A 26,348-nucleotide genomic window follows, 5' to 3' on the forward strand; every position below is an offset into this window, starting at 1 on the left:
CCAGTAGCAAGAAGAGTACAAGCAAATATACATAATTTACAACTTTATTTTTAATATACAACAATCATTTATATAGTGGTTTAGAAATCGAAACCTAAAACCAGAGTGTGATCCGGGTGCACCACATGCTTCACATGCCTGAAGAGGCCAATCACAGAACCATAGAAAACTGGTCCATAGGACTCATTAGTATCGGACTGGCAAGCTGCGATGCAGCACAGTGATGTAGGCCAGTGTGGACGGGTGTTGAGTAAATGTAACTTTAAGCAATATAGAATATTGAAGTCAATGGAAAGGAAAATTGAGTGGGACCTATAACGGGCAGCTGATTTACAACTACCAAGTTTTCTCCCCGTGCCAAACCTGAAAATGGCTACCAGAGTACCTGTGAAATGGATGACTCACCGTAAATTCATGATGAACCTTGTGAATATATTTGTAGATTCTCTTATGGTGCAACAGTCTGTGCAGAAAGTAGTGCCACATGTCCTCAACAACAGCACAACCTAGACATTGCGCTGCAATGATCTGCCTGTATCAGAAAGAATTCAAATGAATAATACAGCAATATTTAGGATCATATTACACGAGTAAAGGTTACTTTTTTGGACTTGAACTTAAGGAGATCCATGTTTAAACCACAGGGATAATTTTCTGACTTTGCTGCTGGGAAAGGCTCCCGACAGCAGCACATCGCACATCGGAAATTCAGGTGCATACTGCTCATGATTTTCCAATCATTTTAAATTAATGGTCAGGAAATTAGGCGCACTACATGCCTGAATTTCCGATATGCAGTGCCAGGAGGTGAGGCTCTCCACCAGCAGCGCAGTCAGAAAATGACCTTGCATTATTTTGCCTCTTTGTTCAGTGAAATGCAAAACTTTCATTTAATTTTATGTAACAATATCAGGATAATTTTCTATTAACAAATAACATTAAAAACAACCTGTACTTGTATATTGCCTTCAATGTAACGAGGATATCTCAAGGCATTTCGTGAGGAGTGGATCAGATAACAAGCTAAAATTGGGAAATTAGGGGAGGTGAGCAAAAACATGGTTGAAGAGATAGGTTTTAAAGGAGGCTTCTGATGGTGGGGAGAGATGTTACAACACAACGGAGTTTCAGTATGGAAAGCGATGATCATTGAAGGCACAGAAGAGCAGAAGGTTGTTACAGAGTGAGGTTGTGGAGGAATCTGTAAAGTAGAATGCAAATGCAGAAATCAATACAGCTACTCTGGAGCATGGGAGCCAGTGAAGGTGGGTGAGGACTGGAGCAATAGGTGCCTCATCTCCTTAGCAACAGCAATACCCAGACTGTACTGTAATGATCTGCCTAAATCAGAACGAGATTAAATGAATAATGCTGTAATATTCAGGATTTAGTGCGGGATAGGATGAGTGCAGGCAGTGGAGCTCGGTAGAAATTGGAGTTTGTATCGGGTGCGGCTTGGGAGGCTGACCAAGGTTGGAAAATTCAAGTCTTGATGACAAAACGTAAACAAAGGCTTTATTGGTTGTGGGGTGAGGCAAGGACATCTTACCATCGTGGCATATTCTCCCAGTTATAGGGAATGTTGAAGAATTCCGTGAAGTAATAAGTACCACAGATCAGTGGCAGCTGGATACAGAAGTGGTTGAACAGCAGCATTTTGAAGCACTTCCATTGTTTCTCAATACTCTCTGGCTTGTCCTACATTCAAAAATGTTGACAATAAAAGAACTGTCTCATTATATGAACAACTTTACAAAAGCACTTGCATTAAACAAATTAAGAACTGATTTAAACATCCATTTTTCGCTACTGAATTATTATTATTTTTTTTTTTACATATAGCTCTGAAAATCTGATGGTCACAATATTAGCAGTTATGATGGGATTCCACACACACCGGTGTCCTAAACTCTGACCCTGCTGCAATTTGCACGATCAGTGGGACATGCTCTCTATTTGCATATGCCCTGTAGTGGTGCAGGCACTGGTGTCCCCTTGCCTTTGGTGAGGGAGAGTCCCCACTCCTCTTTCTCTGCCCTTTGTTATTGTCTGTGGATAGAGATTTCACCCCTTACAAGGCCAATCAGGCACTCCAAGAATAGATGGAGATCTGGCATATTGTGGTCCCCGTCTTTTCCCGGTTCATCATTTTGCTGGATTGGTAAGGAAATTTGGGGCCAAGTTTTGTTTAAACAGAGACTAAAGATATAATTAAGGGAACTGACTTGGACAAGTTACATTAGCCAAACAGTGCCTGGAAACTGTATTAACGTACTTAGGGGGAGAAATTTGCGACGTTTGCGTCTCCCGTTAGTGCCCCCGAGGCGCAAACGTCTTCTCGCCCAGGGCGCAGGGCCACTACTGCCTCCTGCAAAATTCCACGGGAGTTAGACGCGCAGCAAACCGGTAGCGCCCCAGGACACTGCGCCAGTAATGACGACGTCATTGCCGCGTGCAGCCACCCATTTTCACCCCGGAGCGAAAATTCAGTACCGTCCCATGAGGCTGCCGCAGGCAATGCACGCGCCAGCTTCACGGGCCACGAGCTGGGACATACTCCGCTCGTGGGGCAAAATTTAAAGGGGAGGTGCGCTGTGCGCTTTATTTAAAATGGCCTACTTACCTTGTTCAGTTTGTGGGGTCAGTGTCATGATGTTGCAGCCCGACACTCCGCTTCTGTGCCAGGCTGCTGCCATGGCACCTTGGTGGCAAAGTGCTGGCCCCTTCTCCCTGATGCAGAGATGGCAGCATGCCCTCCCCTTAAACGGAAGGGGAGGGCCCTGTGCTCCCGCTAGGCGCTATGCAGTGTGGTAAAGATTTCCGTGCATAGCGCCTCAGTACCGGCCCCGAGAAGAAGTGCAGCGAGCAACATTGTGCTCCAACTCCTCTCGGGGACAGTAACCCGAATTTCGCTGCCAGGACGGGACTTCCGTGCCGGGCGCAGAAAGTTCCACCTCGCAACGGTTACCGAGCCCCAAATTTCATAAGAATATAATAGGAGGAGTAGGCCATTTGGTTCATCGAGCCTGCTCCACCATTCAATAAGATCACGACTGATCTGATCATGGACTCTGTTTCACTTCTTGCCCGCTCCCCATAACCCTTTACTCCCTTATCACTCAAAAATCTGTCTATCTCCACCTTTTTTTGAGGATGTAACTAGTAGAGTGGACAAGGCAGAACTAGTGACTGTGGTGTATTTGGACTTTCAAAAGGCTTTTGATAAGGTCCCACACGAGAGATTAGTGTGCAAAATTAAAGCACATGGTATTGGGGGTAATGTATTGACGTGGATAGAGAACTGGTTGGCAGACAGAAAGCAGAGAGTAGGAATAAACGGGTCCTTTTCAGAATGGCAGGCAGTGACTAGTGGGGTACCGCAAGGTTCAGTGCTGGGACCCCAGCTATTTATAATATCCATTAATGATTTGGACAAAGGAATTGAATGTAATATCTCCAAGTTTGCAGATGACATTAAGCTGTGTGACAGTGAGCGCTATGAGGAGGACGCTAAGAGGCTGCAGGGTGACTTGGACAGGTTAGGTGAGTGGGCAAATGCATGGCAGATGCAGTATAATGTGGATAAATGTGTGGTTTTGATGGCAAAAATAGGGAGGCAGAATATTATCTGAATGATGACAAATTAGGAAAAGGTGAGGTGCAACGAGACCTGGGTGCCATGGTACAATTGTCATTGAAGGGTGGCATGCAGGTACAGCAGGCGGTGAAGGTGGCAAATGGCATGTTGACCTTCATAGCGAGTGGATGAGAGTATAGGAGCAGGGAGGTCTTACTGCAGTTGAACATTGGTGTGGCCACACCTTGAACATTGTGTACAGTTTTGGTCTCCGAATCTGAGGAAGGACATTCTTGCTATTGAGTGAAACGAAGGTTCACCAGACTGATTCCCGGGATGGCAGGACTGACATATGAAGAAAGACTGGATCGACTAGGCTTATATTCACTGGAATTTAGAAGAATGAGAGGGGATCTCATAGAAACATATAAAATTCTGATGGGATTGGACAGGTTAAATGCAGGAAGAATGTTCCCGATGTTGGGGAAGTCCAGTACCAGGGGTCACAGTCCAAGGATAAAGGGTAAGCCATTTAGGATCGAGATGAGGAGAAATTTCTTCACTCAGAGTTGTTAATCTGTGGAATTCTCTACCACAGAAAGTTGTTGAGGCCAGTTCGTTAGATATATTCAAAAGGGAGTTAGATGTGGCCCTTATGGCTAAAGGGAGCAAAGGGTATGGAGAGAAAGCAGGAATGGGGTATTGAAGTTGCATGACCAGCCATGATCATATTGAATGGTGGTACAGGCTCGAAGGGCCGAATGGCCTACTCCTGCACCTATTTTCTATGTTTTAAATATATTCAAAGACCCAGCCTCCATAGCTCTCTGGGGTAGAGAATTCCATAGATTTACAACCCTCAGAGAGAAGAAATTCCTCATCTCAGTTTTAAATGGGCAGCCCCTTATTCTGAGACTATGTCCCCTAGTTTTAGTTTCCCGTGAGTGGAAATATCCTTTCAGGATCCACCTTGTCGAGCCCCCTCATTATCTTATACGTTTCGATAAGATCACACCTCATTCTTCTGAACTCCAATGTGTTAGGTTGAGTAAGTTGGGCCTATCTTCATAAGTCAACCCCCTCATCTCCGGAATCAACCTAGTGAACCTTCTCTGATCAGCCTCCAATGCAAGTATATCCTTTCTTAAACACGGAGACCAAAACTGTATGCAGTACTCCAGGTGTGGCCTCACCAATACCCTGTACAGTTACAGCTGGACTTCTCTGCTTTTATACTCTATCTCACTTGCAATAAAGGCCAACATTCCATTTGCCTTCCTGATTACTTGCTGTATCTCCATTTAAATTCTAATTTGCTTTTCTATTTTTTTTATTAAAGTGGATAACTTCACATTTCCCACATTATACTCCATCTGTCAGATCTTTGCCCACTCAGCCTGTCTATATCCCTCTGCAGATTTTGTGTGTCCTCCTCAGTTTGCTTTCCCACCCATCTTTGTATCATCAGCAAACTTGGCTACATTACACTCGGTCCCTTCATCCAAGTCATTGATACAGATTGTAAATAGTTGGGGACCTAGCACCGATCCCTGCGGCACCCTACTAGTCACTCTTTGCCAAACGGGAAAATGACCCATTTATCCCGACTCTCTTCTGCTGGTTAGCCAATCCTCTATCCATGCTAATATATTACCCCCAACCCCATGAACTTTTATCTTGTGCAGTAATCTATTATGTGGCACCTTATCGAATGCCTGCTGGAAATCCAAATACATCACATCCACTGGTTCCCCCTTATCCACCCTGTTCGTTACATCCTCAAAAGAACTCCAGCAAATTTGTCAAACATGATTTTCCTTTCACAAAACCATGCTGGCTCTGCTTGATTGAGTTATGCTTTTCCAAATGTCCTACTACTGCTTCTTTAATAATGGACTCCAGCATTTTCCCAACAATAGATGTTAGGCCAACTAGTTTCCTGCTTTTTGTCTGCCTCCTTTTTTTAAAATAGAGGCATTACATTTGCAGTTTCCAATCCGCTGGGAACACCCCAGAATCCAGGGAATTTTGGTAGATTACAACCAATGCATCCACTATCTCTATAGCCACTTCTCTTAAGACCCTAGGATGTAAGCCATCAGGACCAGGGGACTTGTCTGCCTTTAGTCCCACTATTTTAATCGAGTACTACTTCATTAATGATAGTGATTGTATTAAGTTCCTCCCTCCCTATAGCCCCTTGATTATCCCCTATTGGGATGTTTTTAGTGTTTTCTACCGTGAAGTCCAATACAAAATATTTGTTTGACATCTCTGTTCTCCATTATTAATTCCCCAGTCTCATCCTCTAGGAGACCAACATTTACTTTAGCCACTTTTTTCCTTTTTATGTAACTGTAGAAACTCTTTTGTTTTTATATTTCGTGCTAGTTTACTTTCATAATCTATCTTCCCTCTCTATCATTTTGTTTTAATCGTTCTTTGTTGGCTTTTAAAAGTTTCCCAATCCTCTGGCCTCCCACTAGTTTTGGCCACATTGTATGCCCTTGTTTTCAATTTGATACCATCCCTTATTTCCTTAGTTACCCACAGATGGTTATCCCTTCTCTTAGTCTTTCCTTCTCATTGGGATATATTTATGTTGAGAGTTATGAAATATCTCCTTAAATGTCTGCCACTGCTCATCAACCGTCCCACACTTTAATCTATTTTCCCAGTCCACTTTAGCCAACTCTGCCCTCATATCTTTGTAGTCTCCTTTATTTAAGCTTAGGACCCTGGTTTGAGAACCAACTTTCTCACACTCCAACTGAATTTGAAATTCAACCATATTATAGCCACGCATTCCTAGATGATCCTTTACTAGGAGATCAGTTATTAATCCTGTCTCATTACACCGTACCAGACTACGCCCACCAGCGACTTTTTCCCCTTAATATTCCTTATCTCCACCCAAACTGATTCAACATCATGATCCTCGGAGTCAATATCATTTCTCACTCACGCACTGATCTCATCCTTTATTAACAGTGCTACCCCACCTCCTTTTCCTTTCTGTCTTAATATTCCTTATCTCCACCCAAACTGATTCAACATCATGATCCTCGGAGTCAATATCATTTCTCATTCACGCACTGATCTCATCCTTTATTAACAGTGCTACCCCACCTCCTTTTCCTTTCTGTCTGCCCTTCCGAATTGTCAAATACCCCTGCATATTTAGTTCCCAGTCCTGGTCACCTTGCAACCACATCTCTGTAATGGCGATCAGATCATACCTATTTGTATCTATTTGTGCAATCAACTCATCTATCTTTTTATGAATGCTATGTGCATTCAGATAAAGAGCTTGTAAAGTTGTTTTACTACCATTATTTCCTGCTTTGACCCCACTTTCTGATTCACCTTTATGTTTATACACTCTGTCTCTTCCTGGCACGCTCTGGTTTTTATTTCCCCCAGTACTACTCTGATCTATTGCCTTCTCCTTATTATTTGACTTTTTAAAATTTTCACTCAGCTGAATCCTCCCCTCCACTAATTAGTTTAAAGCCCTCTACAGCACTAGTTATTTGATTCGCCAGGACCCTAGTCCCAGCACTGTTTAAGTGGAGCCCGTACAAACAGACCAGCTCCCTCTTACCCCAGTACTGGTGCCTGTGTCCCACGAACCAAAAACCATTTCTCCCATGCCAGTTTTTGAGCCATGTGTTTAACTCTGATCTTATTTACCCTTTGCAAATTTGCTCCAGAGATTATTACCTTTGTGGTTCTGCTTTTTAATTTGGTCATTAGCTGCTCATACTCTCTCAGCAGAACCTCTTTCTTTGTCCTATCTATGTCGTTGGCACCCACGTGGACCATGACAATTGGATCTTCCCCCTCCTACTCCAAGTTCCTCTGCAGCTCTGAGAAGATGCCCTTAACTCTGGCACCAGGCAGGCAACATAGCCTTCAGGACTCACGCTCTCGGTTGCAGAGAACTGTATCTATCCCCTACGTTTCTTTTTAATCCCTCCCCTTGAATGGCCCCCTGTACCATGGTGCTGTGGTCAGTTTGCTCATCCTCCGAGCAGTCCCTGCTCTTGTCCACACAGGGAGTAAGAGCCTCGAACCTGTTGGACAAAAGCTACATCCTGGGTCCCCTTACCTGCCTCGCTTATAGTCACACCCTGCTGTCCCTGATCACGGACCAAATTTGAATTAATTAATCAATGGGGTGTGATTGCCTCCTGGAACACAGCGTCCAGGTAACTCTCCCCCTCCCTGATGTGTCGCAGTGGCTGTAGCTCAGACTCCAGCTCATCAACACGGAGCCGAAGTTCCTCGAGCTGCAGATATTATCGGTTCCTTAGTTTCCATGACATGACAACTGAAACAGCCTGGTCTAATTCAGATCCCTCATTTTATTTGAATCAATTATTCTCCAAATTACTGATCATCACATTCTCTATTTAAATCTAGAATAAATGAATGTTAAAGTTAATCTTAATGTTTAAAAATGCTGCTGTTAAGGAAACTTTCCTCGCAAAAACATATATTGAAGGAAGGCTGTTGTCCTGCAGTAATTGTGCCTACTGCTCATGGAGAATGCAATGTCACCTAGTGACTATTTCTACAGTCCAACTTCCGACACAAATGGCAATCAAATCAAAGTCTGTGTCAAAGTTAAAATCACTAAACCATGGGCTAGACCTTCCCTAAAAGCACCCCCCCCCCCGCCCCGCTCCAGCAACCCCGCCACTGCCGGATTGCCGCTCAAAAAGACCGCTAAGGTTCTTTAAATAACGCTGGTGAAAAATTCCATAAAAAAGGGAAAAAAATACTGCCAGGCGAGAAAATGGATCTTACCTGTAGATTCTCGGTGGTTAAACGTGATCCTTGGCAAAATGGGCAGTTAGAACTCAAAGTTTAAGACCAAGGTTGCGGTTGAGCCTGGGGGGGGGGGCGGGAACTCAAAAAATATTTTTTCAATGAAACTAAAAATAAAAATTTAGAAAACATTCACAAGATCCTTTTTAACTTAATCATCATGAAAGAATTTTAAAATAATTATTAAAAAACCCTTTAGCTTATCTTTCTTTGCAAGGTACTTACCTACTGCCCTGTTTCCGGCAGCTTTTCGATCCTACCTACGGGTCACCGCCGAGACAAAACTTGGACCGTGGTGGTTTTCTCGGCGGCCCACGCAGGCAGTCTGCTCCCCAGTGGTATTTTGAAAATGTCGGCGGAACTCTTTTAAAAAAAAAAAGTGAAGTGGAAACTTTCGCCGGGTGGTTTTCCGCCAAAAGAGCTGTGCCGCCGAGAAAACCGTCAAAAATGAAGAGGAAAGTCTAGCTCCATAAGTTTAACACTGTTTGTGTTGATCCAAATTAATATTTCTGATTCTAAATATTAGCTTTAACTTTACGTGTGGTAAACAGCCACTATGAAAATAAGTCCTCCAGTGAGTTTTGCACTTTTACATAAAACACACATATTTCAGAATTATTTCTTGCAAATTATTACCCAGCTAATCTTTTATGTTGCAGTAAAATGTTATGGTCCTGTCCGATCTGTACATTTACAGTGACCAACTTTTGCCAAATATTTTCAGTGATAACCAGCACTTCCTACAGCACATTTGACAATGGTGAATGATAGGGTTCATAAGAAATGCTTCACAATTTAACCCAGGCACCATGCTGACAGTGATTCTTAAGGAATATAATTAATGTTTGCAATTTACATTAACTGCATGGGCATTATAGATAACCAAGTCCGGGCCTACACATTTTTAATAGCAGGGATCATAGGTACCATCATAAGAACATAAGAAATAGGAACAGGAGTAGGCCATACGGCTCCTCGAGCCTGCTCCGCCATTCAATAAGATCATGGCTGATCTGATCATGGACTCAGCTCCACTTCCCCACCCGCTCCCTATAACCCCTTATCGTTTAAGAAACTGTCTATTCCGGTCTTAAATTTATTCAATGTCCCAGCTTCCACAGCTCTCTGCGGCAGTGAATTCCACAGATTTACAACCCTCCGAGAAGAAATTTCTCATCTCTGTTTTAAATGGGCGGCCCCTTATTCTAAGATCATGCCCTCTAGTTCTAGACTCCCCCATCAGTAGAAACATCCTCTCTGCATCCACCTTGTCAAGCCCCCTCATAATCTTATACGTTTCGATAAGATCACCTCTCATTCGTCTGAATTCCAATGAGTAAGGCCCAACCTACTTAACCTTTCCTCATGTTAACCTCCTCATCCCCGGAATCAACCTAGTGAACCTTCTCTGAACTGCCTCCAAAGCAAGTTTATCCTTTTGTAAATATGGAAACCAAAACTGCACGCAGTATTCCATGTGTGGCCTCACCAATACCTTATATAGCTGTAGCAAGGCTTTCCTGCTTTTATACTCCATTCCCATTGCAATAAAGGCCAAGATACCATTGGCCTTGCTAATCACTTGCTGTACTTGCATACTATCCTTTTGCATTTCATGCACAAGTACTGCAGCACTTTGCAATCTTTCTCCATTTAAATAATAACTTGCTCTTTGATTTTTTTTCTGCCAAAGTACATGACCTCACTTTCCAGCATTGTACTCCATCTGCCAAATCTTTGCCCACTCACTTAGCCTGTCTATGTCCTTTTGCAGATTTTGTGTGTCCTCCTCACACATTGCTTTTCCTCCCATCTTTGTATTGTCAGCAAACTTGGCTACGTTACACTGAGTCCCTTCTTCCAAGTCGTTAATATAGATTGTAAATAGTTGGGGTCCCAGCACTGATCCCTACGGCACCCCACTAGTTACTGGTTGCCAACCAGAGAATGAACCATTTATCCCGACTCTGTTTTCTGTTAGTTAGCCAATCCTCTATCCATGCGAATATATTATCTCCAACCATCAGCAATGGGAACCCCTCCCCACAACACCATACATAGCAACTCCGTGTGGCTTGGACACAGATAACAAATATTTATTAAAATGTTCCTATCAGGAAACTGAAGTGCTAGAAAGAGTTATTTTCTGCCTTAAAGTTTTGGACAAAAAAAGAATCACGTGCTCCGTCGTGTTTGCAATAATTATATTTTGCAACGTTTAAAATGTATTCAGTGATTTATCTGAATGAAGTTTTCTCAGATATTCTATGTTACATTTTTTTCTACTAATTCATTCTATATTTGCTCATTCGATGATCGTTGCCAATTGGTTACAATTTACTTTGTATCAATGATACTGTAGAATATAAAAGCACCAATTGGTAAAATGTAACATTGCAAATATATACTCGAAATTCTTGAAGTATTTTACATAGTTTGTTCACTTTTATAATATTCGACAAACATATTAACCTGAGCCGAATGGAAAGCATTTTTTTTCCATTTAAACATTGGAGTGTCATTTGAGATAAATGCGTTGTCGAGTTAAAGCTTTCCCCAATTCCCACTATAAATACACACCCCGCCCCTCAAATAACAACTTCACTTCAAACAATCCTTACCTTTTGTATTTTATACTTCTGCATAGCTGGAATAAACTGAAAAATGAAACCCGGTAAACAGAACAAGAAATAAACGCCTTCGTGAACAAGGAGCGAACCCCAAGTGGCAATTTGAAATTTGGTGAAATTGTCCAGCATGTAGTTCCATGCATTTTTAAACGGCTCTTGGAAGGGGTTTTGTGGGAGTAAAGAATCCATGTAATCAATGGCCAGGATGGCAGATGTGATAATGCTGCTGTTTCCATCCATTTTCCACCGTACTCATTTGCTGCTCACCAAGGCGGTGCAACCTGACCGCGCTGTGGGTGGGGCAATCCTTCCCCAAGCTGGCGCCTCACTTTCGGATTGACAGGCAAGTCAACCAATTGAGCAACAGAACAGCCCTGAGTGACGCGCCGATCAAATGGTCGCCAGCCAATCAGTGCGCGGAGGAGGCGGGTCCTGGATTGTCAAGGTGAGGAGTTTAAAAAAAACTCGACTCATGCGGATGGGCGAGCGCTGATTGGGCGAGCCAGTGGACTGATGTTGCGCTGTGCGGGAAACCCAATATGGGCAGTGTACGTCACAGCAACCAAACTGGTCTCACTGCGAGCACGAAGGGGCGAAGAAAGGCTGGTTTAGTGACAGAGACACAAGTTTCACTTACCCATTTATATACTTCCTCTAAGGCATACTGAATCCAAGCTTTAGAACTAATGAAGTCAGTTTCTATGTTTGAGGCATTTGGTGGCAAATCCTCCCTTGTAGTCAACATTCCCGATCCTAGGTACATTTATTGGTCCTTTCATCCTTTATTGTGTTCAAGACATTCTAGTGTTATTTGAATCTCAAATGGCGTATTATCTCCCTGCTGCCCGGTGAAGGGCATAACCGAGTAGGTGGAAAAACTTCTGGACAGGGGCAGGGAGAGCAGTCATGAGATATGCTCCATGTAGGAGCCAATGATGTAGGAAAGAATACTACGAAGGTCTTGCAGAGGCAGTATGAGGAGTTAAGGTCATGGCTGCTAAGCAAAACCTCAAGGATGATAATCTCAGAATTAATCCCTATACCCCACGCAGAGTAGGTTAGGCTAGGCAAGGACAGATTAGAAGTGCAGAACGGAGCGTTTAAGATTCATAAGACATTGTCACCATATACAGATTATGAGATTTGTCAGATGGAATGTTGATGTGGATTATGTACTAAATGGGAATACACTTTAGATATTGGAGCAGGAGAGAGATTTTGGGAGTTTTAATGCACAGATTGCTAAAATTATCAGCTCAATGTTCACAGGTTGTTTAAAAAAAGCAAACAGAATTTTAGGATGCATAGCAAGGGGTATAACATTTCAGAGAGGCCATTTTATAAATGTATTTGGCCCTGATATGACCACATCAAGAGTACTGCATGCAGTGTTGGTCTTCCTATTTAAAATATATATTTCAGTTATTGAAGAGGGTACAATGAACGGTTATAGGGTTGATCCCAGAACTTAAGGGAATGACATATGAGGAAAGATTGGCTACCCTGGCTCTTTTTCTTTCTCGAAAAGTGAAGACCGAGAGGAGATGATAGTAGTGTGTAAAATTCCCACAAACAGCAATGTGATAATGACTAGATAATTTGTTTTTGTTATGTTGATTGATAAATATTGGAAAGGACACTGGGGATAACTTCTGCTGTATACAGAATTTCTGCTGTATACAGAATTTAATCACAATGGGGTAATATTTACAAATTAAAGACAACAAAAAAAATAGGACATGTAGGAGTAACATTTTTACTGAAGGTGTGGCAAGCATGTGCCATGGTTGATAGAACAAAAAATCTTAAATGGAACAAAACAATTAAATGGTTTCAAGAAGGATAAAGGCAGGTTCTTGTCAACAAATAGGATTTAGAGTTATTTGAAATACACCAAAGGAATACTGTGGATAAGTGAGCTAGATGGACCACAGGTCTTCTGCATGAAAGTGTTAATATGCTAGTATTTTATTTTGATGCTGATATATATCAGCATCAAAAAACGTGGTTGACTTTAGGAAAGGGACTAAGAAGATTCTTCTACCCAGACCTTGCAATTTCAGATAGCCTTCAAAGTTTTCAGCGGTGATCCGAATACCTGACATATTGCATCCAACAAAATATACAATTCAAATCAACAAGTTGTGTCTGTGGGACAGGACAAAGCATAGTATTAATCTTATCTCATTCTCTTTTCCAAGACTTTCTCTTGTGCCTTATCTCAATGTTTCTTTCTCTCTTCATAACTCACCTGACTAATATTTGTATTTTTTCTTATCTTCTCCCAGAGCAGAGAGATAGCTTAAAAAAAAAAACAGTATGCAAGAGATAATTCCAGCTTCTATAGTGGAAACTGAAACCATCCATTAAACAAAAAACTATCAAACTGATCCAGGGCGCTTTCAAAAGCTTCCTGCGTCATAAACTGAATATATCCTTAACAGTATGGAAACACTAGGGTTGTGCTTTATTGATAATAAATACTGCCATGTAGTTTTATAGCTAGTTATTACCCAGTTATCTTTCATTGAATCATTGTTGTTGAGTTGGAATACTCACATCTGCTGAGATTGTGGAGATAATTTTTCCTGTTCAGGGCAAATGTTAAGTGTTTTTCTGCGGTATCCATATACTGAATGAATATATTTTCCACACTGAAAGGTTGTCTGAATGAGATTGTCAGTTTAGTGCCAGTTCCCAATAATACAGAAACTAGGTTGAGACTGCCCAATTCAACAACTTGAATTTGTATAGCATCTTTAATGTAAATAAAATCCAAAGCACTTCACATTAGAGAGTAGACCAAACAGTAGAAGAATTAGAAAGTTGACTAAATGCATGGTTGAAAATACATGTTTTGAGTAGGCTTTTAAAGGAAGGAAAGTAACAAGGTAAAGAAACTGTGGAAGGAGGGGAGACACAACATCTCAGGCATTAGGATCACAACTGAAAACTTCACATGTGGGATTTGTCCAAACGGTCATGTTTCAGTCTCTCACATCCCTCCTTGAATAGAATTACTATTCTGTACTTAACAAGTGAGGAAGGAAAAGGTTGATATCCTCAAAAACTTAAGGATACTTTTTTAAAAAATCATTCACAGGATGTGAGCAGGACTGGCAAGGCCAGCATTTATTGCCCATCCCTAATTACCCTTTAGGTGGTGGTGGTGAGCCACCTTCTTGAACCGCTGCATTCCATGTGGTAAAGGTACTCCCACGGTGCTGTTAGGGAGTTCCAGGATTTTGACCCAGCGATGATGAACAGCGATACATTTCCAAGTCAGGATGGTGTGTGACTTGGAGGGGAACATGGAGGTGCTGGTGCTCCCATGGACACGTTGCTCTTGTCCTTCTAGGTGGTAGAGGTCACGGGTTTGAGAGATGCTGTTGATGAAGCCTCGGCGAGTTGCTGCAGTGCATCTTGTAGTTGGTAGATACTGCAACCACAGTATGCTGCTGGTGGAGGGAGTAAATGTTTAAGGTGGTGGATGGGGTGCCAATCAAGTGGGCTGCTTTGTCCTGGATGGTGTTGAGCTTCTTTAATGTTGCTGGAGCCGCAGTCATCCAAGCAAGTGGAGAGTATTCTCTCTCTCCTGTGCTTTGTAGATGGTGGAAAGGCTTTGGGGAGTCAGGTGGTGAATCACTCAGTGCAGAATACCCAGTCTCTGACCTGCTCTTGTAGCCACAGTATTTATGTGGCTGGTCCAATTAAGTTTCTTGTCAATGGTGACCCTCAGTATGTTGATGGTGGGGGATTCGATGATGGTAATGGCATTGAATGTCAAGGAGAGGTAGTTAGTCTTTCTCTTGTTGGAGATAGTCATTACCTGGTACTCATACAACCATAGAAATTTGTGGCACAAAAGGAGGCCATTCGGCCCATCGTATCTGCATGTGCAGCAAATGTTACTTGCTACTTATCAGCTCAAGCCTGAATGTTGTCCAGGTCTTGCTGCATGTGGACATGGAATGCTTCCTTCTCTGAGGAGTTGCAAATGGAACTGAACACTGCAATCATCATCGAACATCCCCACTTCTGACATGATTGAGGGAAGTCATTGATGAAGCAGCTTTGAGGCCTAGGATACTGCCCTGAAGAACTCCAATAGGGATGTCCTGGGGCTTAGATGATTGATTGGCTTCAAACAACCACAACCTACTTCCTTTGTGCTAGATTGTTGTTATATTCTGCTTGATAGCACTGTCAACAACAACACCTTCCATCACTATGCTGATGATTGAGAGTAGACTAATTGGGCAGTAATTGGGCAAATTTTATTTGTCCTGCTTTCTGTGAACAGGCCAATCTGGACAATTTTCCACATTGTTGGGTAGATACCAGAGTTGTAGTTGTACTGGAACAGCTTGGCTAGAAGCACAGCTAATTTTGGAGCACAAGTCTTCAGCACGACAGCTGGGATGTTGTCAGGGCCCATAGCGCCTTTGTTGTATCGAGCCGTTTCTTGATATCACGTGGTGTGAATGGAATGGAAGACTGGCTTCTGTGATGTCAAGGACCGCAAGCGGAGTCTGAGATGGATCATCCACTCGGTACTTCTGGCTGAAGATGGTTGCAAACGCATGAGCCTTGTCTTTTGCATTCACGTGCTGGTCTCTGCCATCATTGAGGATGGGCATGTTCATGGAGCCTCCTCCTTCCGTTAATTGTTCAATTGTCCACCACGACTGGATGTGGCAGGACTGCAGAGCTTTGATCTGATCTACTGGTTGCGGGATCATTTAGCTCTGTCTATAGTATGCTGCTTCCCCTAGTTAGCATTCAGGTAGTCCTGTGTTGCAGCTTCACCATTTTGGCACCTCATTTTTAGGTACACCTGCTGCTGCTCCTGGCATGCTCTTCTACAATTCACATTCAACCAGGATTGGTCCCCTGGCTTGATCGTAATGATAGAGTGAAGGATGTGTTGGGGCCATGAGGTTACAGATTCTGGTAGAATACAATTTTGCTGCTGCTGATGGCCCACTGAACCTCATGGCTATCCAGTTTTGAGCTGCTAGATCTGTTCTGAATCTATGCCATTTAGCACAGTGGTAGTGCCACACAACACGATCCTCAGTGTGAAGACGAGACTTCATCTCCACAAGAACTGCGCAGTAGTCACTCCTACCAATAGTGTCATGGACAGATTCATCTGTGACAGGTAGATTGGGGAGGTGAAGGTCAAGTAGGGTTTCCCTCTGGTTAGTTCTCTCATTAACTGCCTCAAGCCCAGTCTGGCAGCTATATCCTTCAGGACTCGGCCAGCTCAGAGTACATTCTGTGCCCTTGCTGCCCTGAGTGGTTCTTCCAGGTGGTGTTCAACATGGAGGAGTACTGATTCATCAGCTGAATGTTAGGATTACACAGCAGGTGAGTCAAGCATAAACATTAAATTGATTTATTTGAAAGGCAGGACATAAACCTTTTTGTAATCACAACTAACTTGACTCCAAATCCCCCGTCATGGCTCCCCAAAGTTGGTTGCTAACATTTTGTTCCCTTATTACATTCAATATTTTCCATGTTATCCCCTCATGCTGCAGTAGACAATGTCCTTAAGCAAGCCGTGAGCAACACTCGCCAGGTTATTGTGGTAGTGGAGCACTACTATCAACCTAATAAGCTCCAGTCGCAGCATTTGTTAGCTGCATGGAAAGATCAGAGGAAAAATAGGATTATAAAGAAAAACACAGCATGTAAGGCAAAACAGAAGAACCATGAAATTAAAAGATGGAAAGAAAACTTAAAAAAAAATGAAAAGAGTGTCAAAATCTGAAAGATAAAGGCAGACTTTGGGTGAGATCAGTTGAAGGGTCTCACCTGAAATGCGAACTGACTCACAATGTATTTGTCGTATTTTCTGATTTTAGAGGAAATAACAGCTTGCATAGATTAGTTTCACTGATCAATAGAATTTCAGGAATATTTTAAATTCTATCACAAATTATCCATTAACATATATGAAATATTTGCAGGTATCTTGTTTACAGAATGTGATTAAAACAATTGGCATAAAAAGATATATGTGTAAATTAAAAGGAGGTTTCAATTTCTTGTCAATTTAATTAAAATGAAGTTAAGTTACACTCAATTCTAACAAATCTGAAAAGAGTATGAAGCAAAGGAGGTTAAAATTACTTGTGAATTCACCTGTACCTGAAATATAAACCTATCTCTTTCAGGTCCTGATCTACCTGCTTGGTACTTAGAACATTTTCGGTTTCTCTTTCAGAGTATTTGTCGCTTTCTTCTTCCCTCTATAAATCAAGTTAATTTAATAATTAAGAATCAAGACTACACTGAAAAACATAAACTTTAAAATTAGAGATGACATCATGTAAAGAGAACTGGCTCCAGTTGCCAGTGATTTATTGTAGGGAGAAAATGTTGAGGACTACACAAAAAAAAATGCATTGCATCCATCCAAACTGAACAAACAATAAAACGTTCCAATTATTTCCGTCATTTTATTGACATTTTGAAAAAATAAAATACAGTCAGGAGTGCTTCACAGTCTTGTGTTCCACAGATATGACAGGAACATTTAAAATAAATCATTACATAAAACCTAAAAAGATTTCAAATACTGTTCCAAACGACAGCAGAGTGCAATGGTACATTAATCCCTGACACCATACTCTGTCACTATAGCATGACCTTTTTGGTCTGATTTGGTAGTCCATTACATATCACTGAAGACAGAGTGACAGAGTTACAGAATTACAAATTAATTATCATGTCTTATGATACTCACTATTGTGGATGGAGAGTTATTTTATAACACTGTTTAGAATGGAAAAGTACATGTACTGAACTTAATAACTTCATAAATTAAATTACTAACTTACGTTTGACATTAGAAGTGCAACTATTATTGGGTTCAATAACATTATGCTGATAATCAATGACAGGATCATATTGGCACCAAAACACTTGATTTGCATTAAATGATATTTCTGTTTATTAGGTTGGCAAAAATGTTTAAATCAACCTATAATTATATAAATGATCAAACAATAATCAAAAATTTCACGTGAAGAAAACTATAAACTATTATAATAATTGTTGCACCTCTTGTAATTCAAACATATACATTAAACAGATTTATTTGAACGGCAGGACATAAACTTTTTTGGATCAACAACTAACTTGACTCCAAGTCCCGTCATGGCTCCTCACAAGCCCCAAAGTTGGTTGCTAACATTTCATTTGCTATTGCATTCTATATTTTCCATGTTATCCCCTTGTGCTGCAGTAGACAATGTTCTTAAGCAGGCTGTGAGCAACACTCACCAGGATATTGTGGTAGTGGAGCACTACCATCAACCTAATAAGCTCCAGTCGCAGCATTTGGTAGCTGCATGGAAAGATCAGAGGAAAAATAGTATTTAAAAAAAACAACACAGCAAGTGATCATGAAATTAAAAGATGAAAAGAAAACTTTAAAAAAAAGAAAGATAATGGAGATATGATGGAAGTAAGAAACATGGAAAAGCAAAATGACAAGCCTCACCCATTGTATACGAGCCTCAAAATTATCTGCACTCAGGCATAAAAAGATGCAGAGCCTGGAGAGTAATTAAAAACATTAAAGTAGAAAGCAACAGAGGTATGTACAGTGGAAACAAAACAAAAGTATATAGGGATGTTTTATTAAACATGAGAAATAAAGTAAAAGAAAAGAAAAAGCTAAGTAGTAAACAGATTGAAAGGAAGAAATATCGCAAAGAAGGAAATGGAAATGAGGGAAATTCAAAAAATATACAAATCAAATTATCTGGAAACCAGTTGTTTTTTTAAGTTGATGTTTCATAGAAGAACAGATATACCAAAAATGAGTCTCCTTAGTGAATATCTATTTACCATATTTACAATTGTGTTAAATAGTACCTCACAGGTAAGAATTCTACTTACATCAGGAATGCAAGTGCAGCCTCAGACCCTTGAAATGATACTGCTCTAAGTACTAACAGATATAAAAACAAACTATCGGTAGCAGAATGAATTTGAATACATTTGGTATTAAAATATCATTTCTTTTTTTCTTTTTTAAAAAAAGCAGTGTCAGTATTTTGCTTGTCAGAATTTTCACTAGGTGGTAGTATCCAATAAAAATAGTCAGACAAGTATCTGAAAACTTGAAACTTGAGGTTAAAGGCATGGTTTTCCCATAATTCTTCCACGGGATGGTGATAAAAAGATTTGTTTTCACTTTTATAATTTGCCCAGTGTACCATTCACTCACTGAGTCTCACCTCCTCCAGATCAACTGGAGAGGCAGGTGTGATAGCCCATCTTGCCTGCTACCATCTCCATATTACCTGGGACTACAGGTGCCTAGGGTGTTTAAAAAACTGCTAATACAATCTATGTTAATGAATGAATACCATTACTCTTAATCTATGGGGTCTGAAAAGTCACCAACAATTCTGGTCAGTTTTGGTTTGGACTCTGTTCAATGCCTGTTGCAAGCAATCTGTGCAAAAGAGGTTCCAGTGTCCAAACATTTCCTGTACTGGCAATAGCAAACTCTCAAAGAGTTTGAAGGCTGTAGTAAAGTTTTCTGGCTACCATAGGGACTACTTACGACAGGAAATTGATATCCTCTGTAAGCTCGCCTCTCAAAATAGAAGAACTAATTCTAAATCTGAGGGAGGAGAGAGAGGGATTGCATATTATTTGAAATTCCAGTAGCAGCTCATGTCAACATAAACAAACCATTATGGTAAGTGTCTTTTCAGCTCACCTAAAGTTAGAATGTTGGGTTTGTCTCCTTTTTAAATTGGCTGATATGGTAATACAGTGCTTGGTGTACACTTCTGATCCAAACAGTTGTGCTTTAAAAGGCAACAGCTTGATTTTCAGCAACGATACTGTGTAGAACTCACATGTAACAGTAGAAAGTTCACATTCTTCAGTCAATAGGGCTCTGTTGAAGGCTGACACTCATCAACACTGGACATCCCAGATCACTTGGCAAGAGCAAACTGATAGCGCAAGTTCTTAGTTTCCCTTGTAGTGGACATAACATGTTTCCTTATCTTGATATACCCTTAGATTAGTGCTTGATTTTTCTTTTAAAAATGCATATTGCAGTGCTGGTATCTTTTTGACAGGGTAACTGCACTGAGCTATTACTCACACAGTACACCAAGTAGTATAAATAGTTAAAAAACCGAGGTCAGTCTTCAGCAGAATGCTAATAAGTTTTCACTTCAGATTTCAATTCAACTGTAGCTCAAGTGTAGAATCATAGCGGTTTATCAATTACAGCAACACCTAAGAGGAAAATAAATCATTCAATGTAAAAAAAAAGTTCTGAAAAATTACAGTATCAATAAGTAACCTGCACAATGTTTCATTAAAACATATTTTGGGTAATTTTGACTTTTATCAGCAGCACATTTTACACATTTTCTTTTCCATTGATTTTGCCTGCGATAAAAGTTAAAATTACCCCTACTGTTTCTTTTATGCAAAATAATATTACAACATAATTAAACTGTTTAAATATAGTTAATTTTAAGAGTCAGAAAAGCAAAAGGGTGTGTTTTTTTTTATGAAGATAGATAAACATAATTGCAGGATAATAGTTTGGTGTGGTCCCATGGTAAATCTAGCAGTTAAGTGCTGGGCTGCCACTCTAGGATATTGGATTAAAATACAGCCTTAACAAGACCCACTTGGCCAACTCGTTGCTGGTTTTAGTAGGCCACCAGATGGCATGCCTTGTGATAATACAGCACTTCATCTATCTCCAGGGGACAACACAGCAGCAACCAATTTAATCCACTCACCAAGGCTTGTCTTCGGTCAGCTGATTCATAGCACCACTGAGGATTACTGTAAAGTTTCACCCAGCTGAAGGTAGGCACACTCAAGGAGGAAAGGTAACAAATAGGTACATGTTGAAAATGGGGGGCTGTGTCCCTAGTGTGGAGTTCAGGATTAGAATGTTGTTTATTGGTAACAACAGGCATTGATTTGCTAGTACATGGTAATGATTAGGTTACACCATTGGAGAAGCAGCGGGGATAAAAGGAGCCAGCCCAGCCCTCCGACTCCGACTCCACCTGGGCCCCGACCGCTCCGCTGGGCTCGGCCTCGTTCCACGACACCCCACCAATCCATTCCCTGGGATCCGGTGACACCGAATGTAGTCGCCCTCTTTGTCTTTGTCGCCCGCTCTGAGCTGCTCGCGCTGCTCCGTGTGGTCGCTCGCTGTGTGCTGGGGCAGGGCTGGACTAGTTCCTCTTATCTCTGCTGCTCCTCCGATGGTGTTCCCTCCTAGGTCGGTGGGGGGGGGGTGGGGGGGCGGTGCTAGTGTTCCAACGTTAGTGTTCTTGCTCAGGCCAACATCCCCAGCATTAAACACGCTCAATCAGCTCCGTTGGACGGGCCACATCGTCCACATGCCTTACATGAGACTCCCAAAACATGCGCTTTATTTGGAGCTTGGATACGGCAAGCGAGTCCCAGGTGGGCAGAGAAAATGCTTCAAGGACATCCTCAAAGCCTCCTTGAAAAAGTGCAACATCCCCACTGACACCTGGGGTTCCCTGGCCCAAAACCGCTCAAAGTGGAGGAAAAGCATCCGGGAAAACGCTGTACACCTTGAGTCTCTTCGCCGAGAGCAAGCTGATGCCAAGCGTAAACAGCGGAAGGAGCACGCAGCAACCCAGGCACTCCATCCACCCTCTGCCCCACCTGTGACAGAGACTGTAGGTCCCACATTGGACTCTTCAGTCACCAGAGAACTCATTCTTAGTGTGGAAACAAGTCATCCTCGACTCCGAGGGACTGCCCAAGAGAAGACACTAGTCTACAGATGATAACGTAACGCCATCAAATTAATTCAACGGTATCAGAACTGTATTATTTAGATCTCCATACTTCTAGGAAAATGTTTCTTCCCAATGCTGTTTCTTTGCATGATTGTTGCCCCAGATGCCGAACCAGCAGGTGACCTCACTTGCAGTTGTGCATACCCAAACCAGCACACCTAATACAAAAGCAAAATACTGCAGATGTTGATATCTGACCTAATACGCTTTATCACTGCTCTCTCTATATTTCACAGAAGTCATCCAACCCATATCAGCACCTAAACCCATTCTAACTGCTCCCCCTTTCTGAAACTGATGTTCTTTCCCATATGGTATCTTGGCCTTTATTGCAAAGGGGATGGAGTATACAATCAGGGAAGTCTTGCTACAGCTATACAAGGTTTTGGTGAGGCCACACCTGGAATACTGCGTGCAGTTTTAGTTTCCATATTTACGAAAGGATATACTTGCTTAGGAGGCAGTTCAGAGAAGGTTCACGAGATTGATTCTGGGGATGAGGAAAGGTTGAGTAGGTTGGGCCTCTACTCATTGGAGTTCAGAAGAATGAGAGATGATCTTATCGAAACATATAAGATTATGAGGGGGCTTGACAAGGTGGATGCAGAGAGGATGTTTCCACTGATGGGGGAGACTAGAACTAGAGGGCATGATCTTAGAATAAGGGGCCGCCCATTTAAAACAGAGATGAGGAGAAATTTCTTCTCTCAGTGGGTTGTAAATCTGTGGAATTCGCTACCTCAGAGAGCTGTGGAAGCTGGGACATTAAATAAATTTAAGACAGAAATAGAGAGTTTCTTAAACGATAAGGGGATAAGGGGTTATGAGGAGCAGGCGGGGAAGTGGAGCGGAGTCCATGATCAGATCAGCCATGATCTTATTGAATGGCAGAGCAGGCTCGAGGGGCCATATGGCCTACTCCTGTTCCTATTTCTTATATTCTTATGTTCTTATATAACCTGAATGAAGTCCCTTGCACTTCCATGCATCCTTTTCTCAGCTACTGACTGATTCCTCCATCAGCTCCAAATGGTGCTCAAACCAGGTACCAATGATTCCCGTGGGTCAAAGAGGGCCATTCAAACATTAACAATGTCCATGGACCAAAGAGTGCTCTAATGAGGCAAAACCGTGTCAGTGCATCATTTTGCCACTGCAGTAAATTATTTTAAAGCTAAAATATGATAAAACAATTATAAACATTAAATATATAGTTTTTTTTTTAAAAAAAGCTCACGTTTTTTTCTGATGCATGATCAAATTAGAATAATAGATATGGGCTTGTTTTAGAATTACGTCCACTCATGAACTGACATCAACTCTAACACTGCATAGATGCAAAATTGTTAGATGATAAGTGATAAAAAGTGACAACTGCTTAGTGTGCGTATGAGTGGTACACACCACCCTAGCTGGTACAGTCTTAGCTACAAACCTGCAACAGATTTACCTGCATAGCTTCTTCCAGTGCTCATATTGGATGGTAGTAGTGTCCATTTGTCAGTAACAGAGTTATAGAACTCCACAGAAGCTAAATTACAAGAGCCATCATCCCCTCCGACTACATATAAAAATCCATTTACAGCACAAACACCTGCAAGACAAAAGCGGTTTAATTAGCCTAAAACTTATTTTACTTCCAGATACAAGATTAAACACAAAGTTTAAATAGATACCTACCAGCATTCCTCCGACACATATTCATGTCTGCCACTTGTTTCCAAGTGTTTGTGGATGGGTCATACAACTCAACACTTTTCCTCACCAAAGGTCCATCGTGCCCTCCTGTTGCATATAACTGACCATTTAGAACCCCTACCCCTGTAATAAACACATAAAAAGAATGACTAAAACATTCTCTTTCTCACCTGCAACATATATCTATGCTCAAACCTGACTGCAGACCATTAGCCTGTTCAAAGATATTCCTCATGTGAGAGGTTAACAAGCAATGCTTCCTTTCAGTTTGACAGATACAAAGTTCTCAACTGCTCTTGAGCCTGGGAGTGTCTTTTCCTCTCCAATTTTCCCTTCCTTACTCCTCTTCAAAAGGTAGTAACTTCTGCTGGAGTGCATTTCCATAGCACCTGTAGTCCTCCCATTCCTCTTCCAAGTGAACATTCCTTATGTGAGCCTAGTAAGCAAATCACAGTAAGCTATTTTCTGTGGGGGAAATCAGTCCTCTCTAATGTCCATATGTGCAGCTTGCAACTAGAGATCCAATGCAGAAACTTTGGCCAACTTTTCCTCTTCATAGCCCAGGAAACTGAAGCTAATTGTAGCACCCACCATCATCTCAGTCAAGACCAGCTAACTCAGCATAGATGTCCAATTAAACCTGGGACCCTCCTGCTCTGTATAACTTAGTATCACACCACATTTACCCACTAAGTTATTAGGAGAGCTCAAGTAGTGATTCTTAAAAATGATTTAAAAAAATGATATCTCTATGGTAGCTGAAACTTTATTAAAATAGTAGCAGTGGATGATGTCAATACTATTAGCAGGCTGATTGAAGGAATTGGTTGAGGTCACATCCTTTTGATCAACCTACCAATTATCTCACTCTACAGTCATGCTCCTGAGACACACTCACGTGCGTATATATAAAATACAGTCAGTAGACCAAGATGAGTGCTGTGATATAGTGATATCAGTTAGGAAGGCTAAAGTCAAAGAATCAGAAAAAAAAAACAAGGAGAAAATAAAACGACAATATCAAAAAGGCTAGGTAAGAGGAGATATTATATTCACATTATGAATTTTTGTTCAGCACAAGGAAAATAGAAGATTGAATTAAAATTCAGGTTATCATGGAACAGGCATGAATAAAAATGAGTTATGATCATTGTGATATTGAGATTGCCGATGAAACAAGTTGGAGGACAATGTAATGAAGAGCAAGCTTATCGATATTTGCAAGTATAGTAAAGGAAGACCACAATAAAAGATCCTGGAGGCAAAATTGGACTCAGTAGCATCTGTTATTTGGCGCCACGAGGCCCCTTAAGATTCCAAAATGGCATCCGTGGCACGCTGCACACTGACGCGAAGTATGCCGGGCGCCATCTTGGTAAAGATGTGAGCACTCATGCATCTAACTTCCGTCGGAAGTATGCAGAGCAGGCAGATCATGACGTCATGCAGATCTGACGCCAGCACTGCCATTTTGGACCTCCACGCTCCAGCCTACATAGAATAGAATCATAAAATGGTTACAGCACAGAAGGAGGCCATTCGACCCGTCGAGCCTGTGCCAGCATTCTGCAAGAGCACTTCAGCTAGTCCCACTCCTTGTGCATTCCCTTAGTGCCCGTCTTTCGTATACCTTTGTCTGTCCTAGTGCTCCTACGAGGTGCTACCCCAGTGGCAGCAGCATGGCTGGTGGAAGGCTGTTGACTTTCAGTGGAGGAGACTGCAGATGGCCTTGGAGGACGACTTCGAGCTTGGAAGGTCTGGCTTCAGATTGCATCATCTCGACATAGGCGGCAGCAGTCTGGGCTAGCTGACTGACAGGTAACACAGCAAGGGCATTGGCAGAGGACGAGCATGAATGTGGTTATCCTGAGAGAGCACAGCATGTTCGTGCTCCATGGAACCACTACCACTCTCCTGGGGTGGCACCTCAACAGTCCTAGTAATCTGTTGGAGAACAGATTGCATGGACTGCTGTGACACCCTAGAAGCCCCTTTGTACACTGGTTTCCAGAGCCATGATGGTTGCAGTCTGACCTTCCACTGCAGCACTCAGATGTTGGATAACTGCTGCTTGTGCTGCAATGGAAGTCAAGACATTGGCCATCAGATGCTGCATCATAGTTGGTTCCATAAGTGTGTTGATGGAGTTGCCCACCTGATCCATGCTGCAAAGGATGGGCTCCAAGCTCTGCGCAAAGCCCTGTGCCAAGTTGCTGCCGGACTCTTTCACGCTCCTGGACATTGAACGTAGGCATTCTGGCAGGCTTCTCAATGCACCAAGCATTTCGGTATGTACATCCTTCAGCCTTCTTCTGTAGCCTGGTCGATCAAAGTTCTCACTGAGCCCTCTGCAGCAGAACCAAAGTGCGACCTCGCCCACCTGCGAGCTGGCACCTGCACTCTCCTTTCCCCCTGCCCTGGCTGCAGCACATGTGCCCGGTGTCTCACCCCATGCAGATCCTGCCTCTATGCTATCCTCTAAATTACGCACAGCATCAGTATCTGAGCTGGTAGCTGCAAGTGTGAAATCGAGTGACAGAGTGTTTTCATCTTTACTGTCTTCCTGCTTTTCCACCATTGCCTGGGCAGGTTTCAGTTCTTGAGCATCTGAAATTAAATAGGGACAAGGATTGGGTTGTCGTGAAGGGAGAGGAGAAAATAAGAGGTGCATGCTCATACCATCTGTAGCTTGTAAGTCAGAAGTGAAACATAGAAACTCGGTGCAGGTGTAGGCCATTCGGCCCTTGGAGCCTGCACCACCAT

The 26,348-nt window shown here is 42.0% G+C and overlaps 2 protein-coding genes across 6 annotated transcripts in view; both read right to left on the reverse strand.

Annotated features, from left to right (window-relative positions):
* The window catches only part of LOC139262075 (methylsterol monooxygenase 1-like), a 29,919-nt gene extending 18,602 nt beyond the window's left edge, over positions 1–11,317 (reverse strand). Inside the window, exons 1-3 of the mRNA XM_070877230.1 lie at positions 11,032–11,317; positions 1,550–1,698; positions 406–532 (exon numbers count right to left, since the gene is read on the reverse strand). Coding sequence (XP_070733331.1) covers positions 406–532; positions 1,550–1,698; positions 11,032–11,280 — 525 coding nt within the window. The 5' untranslated portion in view covers positions 11,281–11,317. The remainder of the gene's footprint in view (positions 1–405; positions 533–1,549; positions 1,699–11,031) is intronic.
* Positions 11,318–17,499: 6,182 nt separating this feature from the next.
* Positions 17,500–26,348, reverse strand: part of LOC139262934 (kelch-like protein 3) — a 164,235-nt gene continuing 155,386 nt past the window's right edge. For 4 of the 5 annotated variants that reach the window (XM_070878256.1, XM_070878253.1, XM_070878257.1 and 1 more), the window contains 3 exons: positions 23,568–23,708; positions 23,338–23,481; positions 17,500–20,322 (listed from right to left, as the gene is read on the reverse strand). In XM_070878256.1, coding sequence (XP_070734357.1) covers positions 20,294–20,322; positions 23,338–23,481; positions 23,568–23,708 — 314 coding nt within the window. In that variant the 3' untranslated portion in view covers positions 17,500–20,293. Of the gene's footprint in view, positions 20,323–23,337; positions 23,482–23,567; positions 24,022–26,348 lie in introns of those variants that run through there. The other variant, XM_070878255.1, reaches the window with a different exon arrangement.

Source organism: Pristiophorus japonicus, chromosome 4, assembly GCF_044704955.1.
Source record: "Pristiophorus japonicus isolate sPriJap1 chromosome 4, sPriJap1.hap1, whole genome shotgun sequence".
Lineage (NCBI taxonomy): Eukaryota > Metazoa > Chordata > Chondrichthyes > Pristiophoridae > Pristiophorus > Pristiophorus japonicus.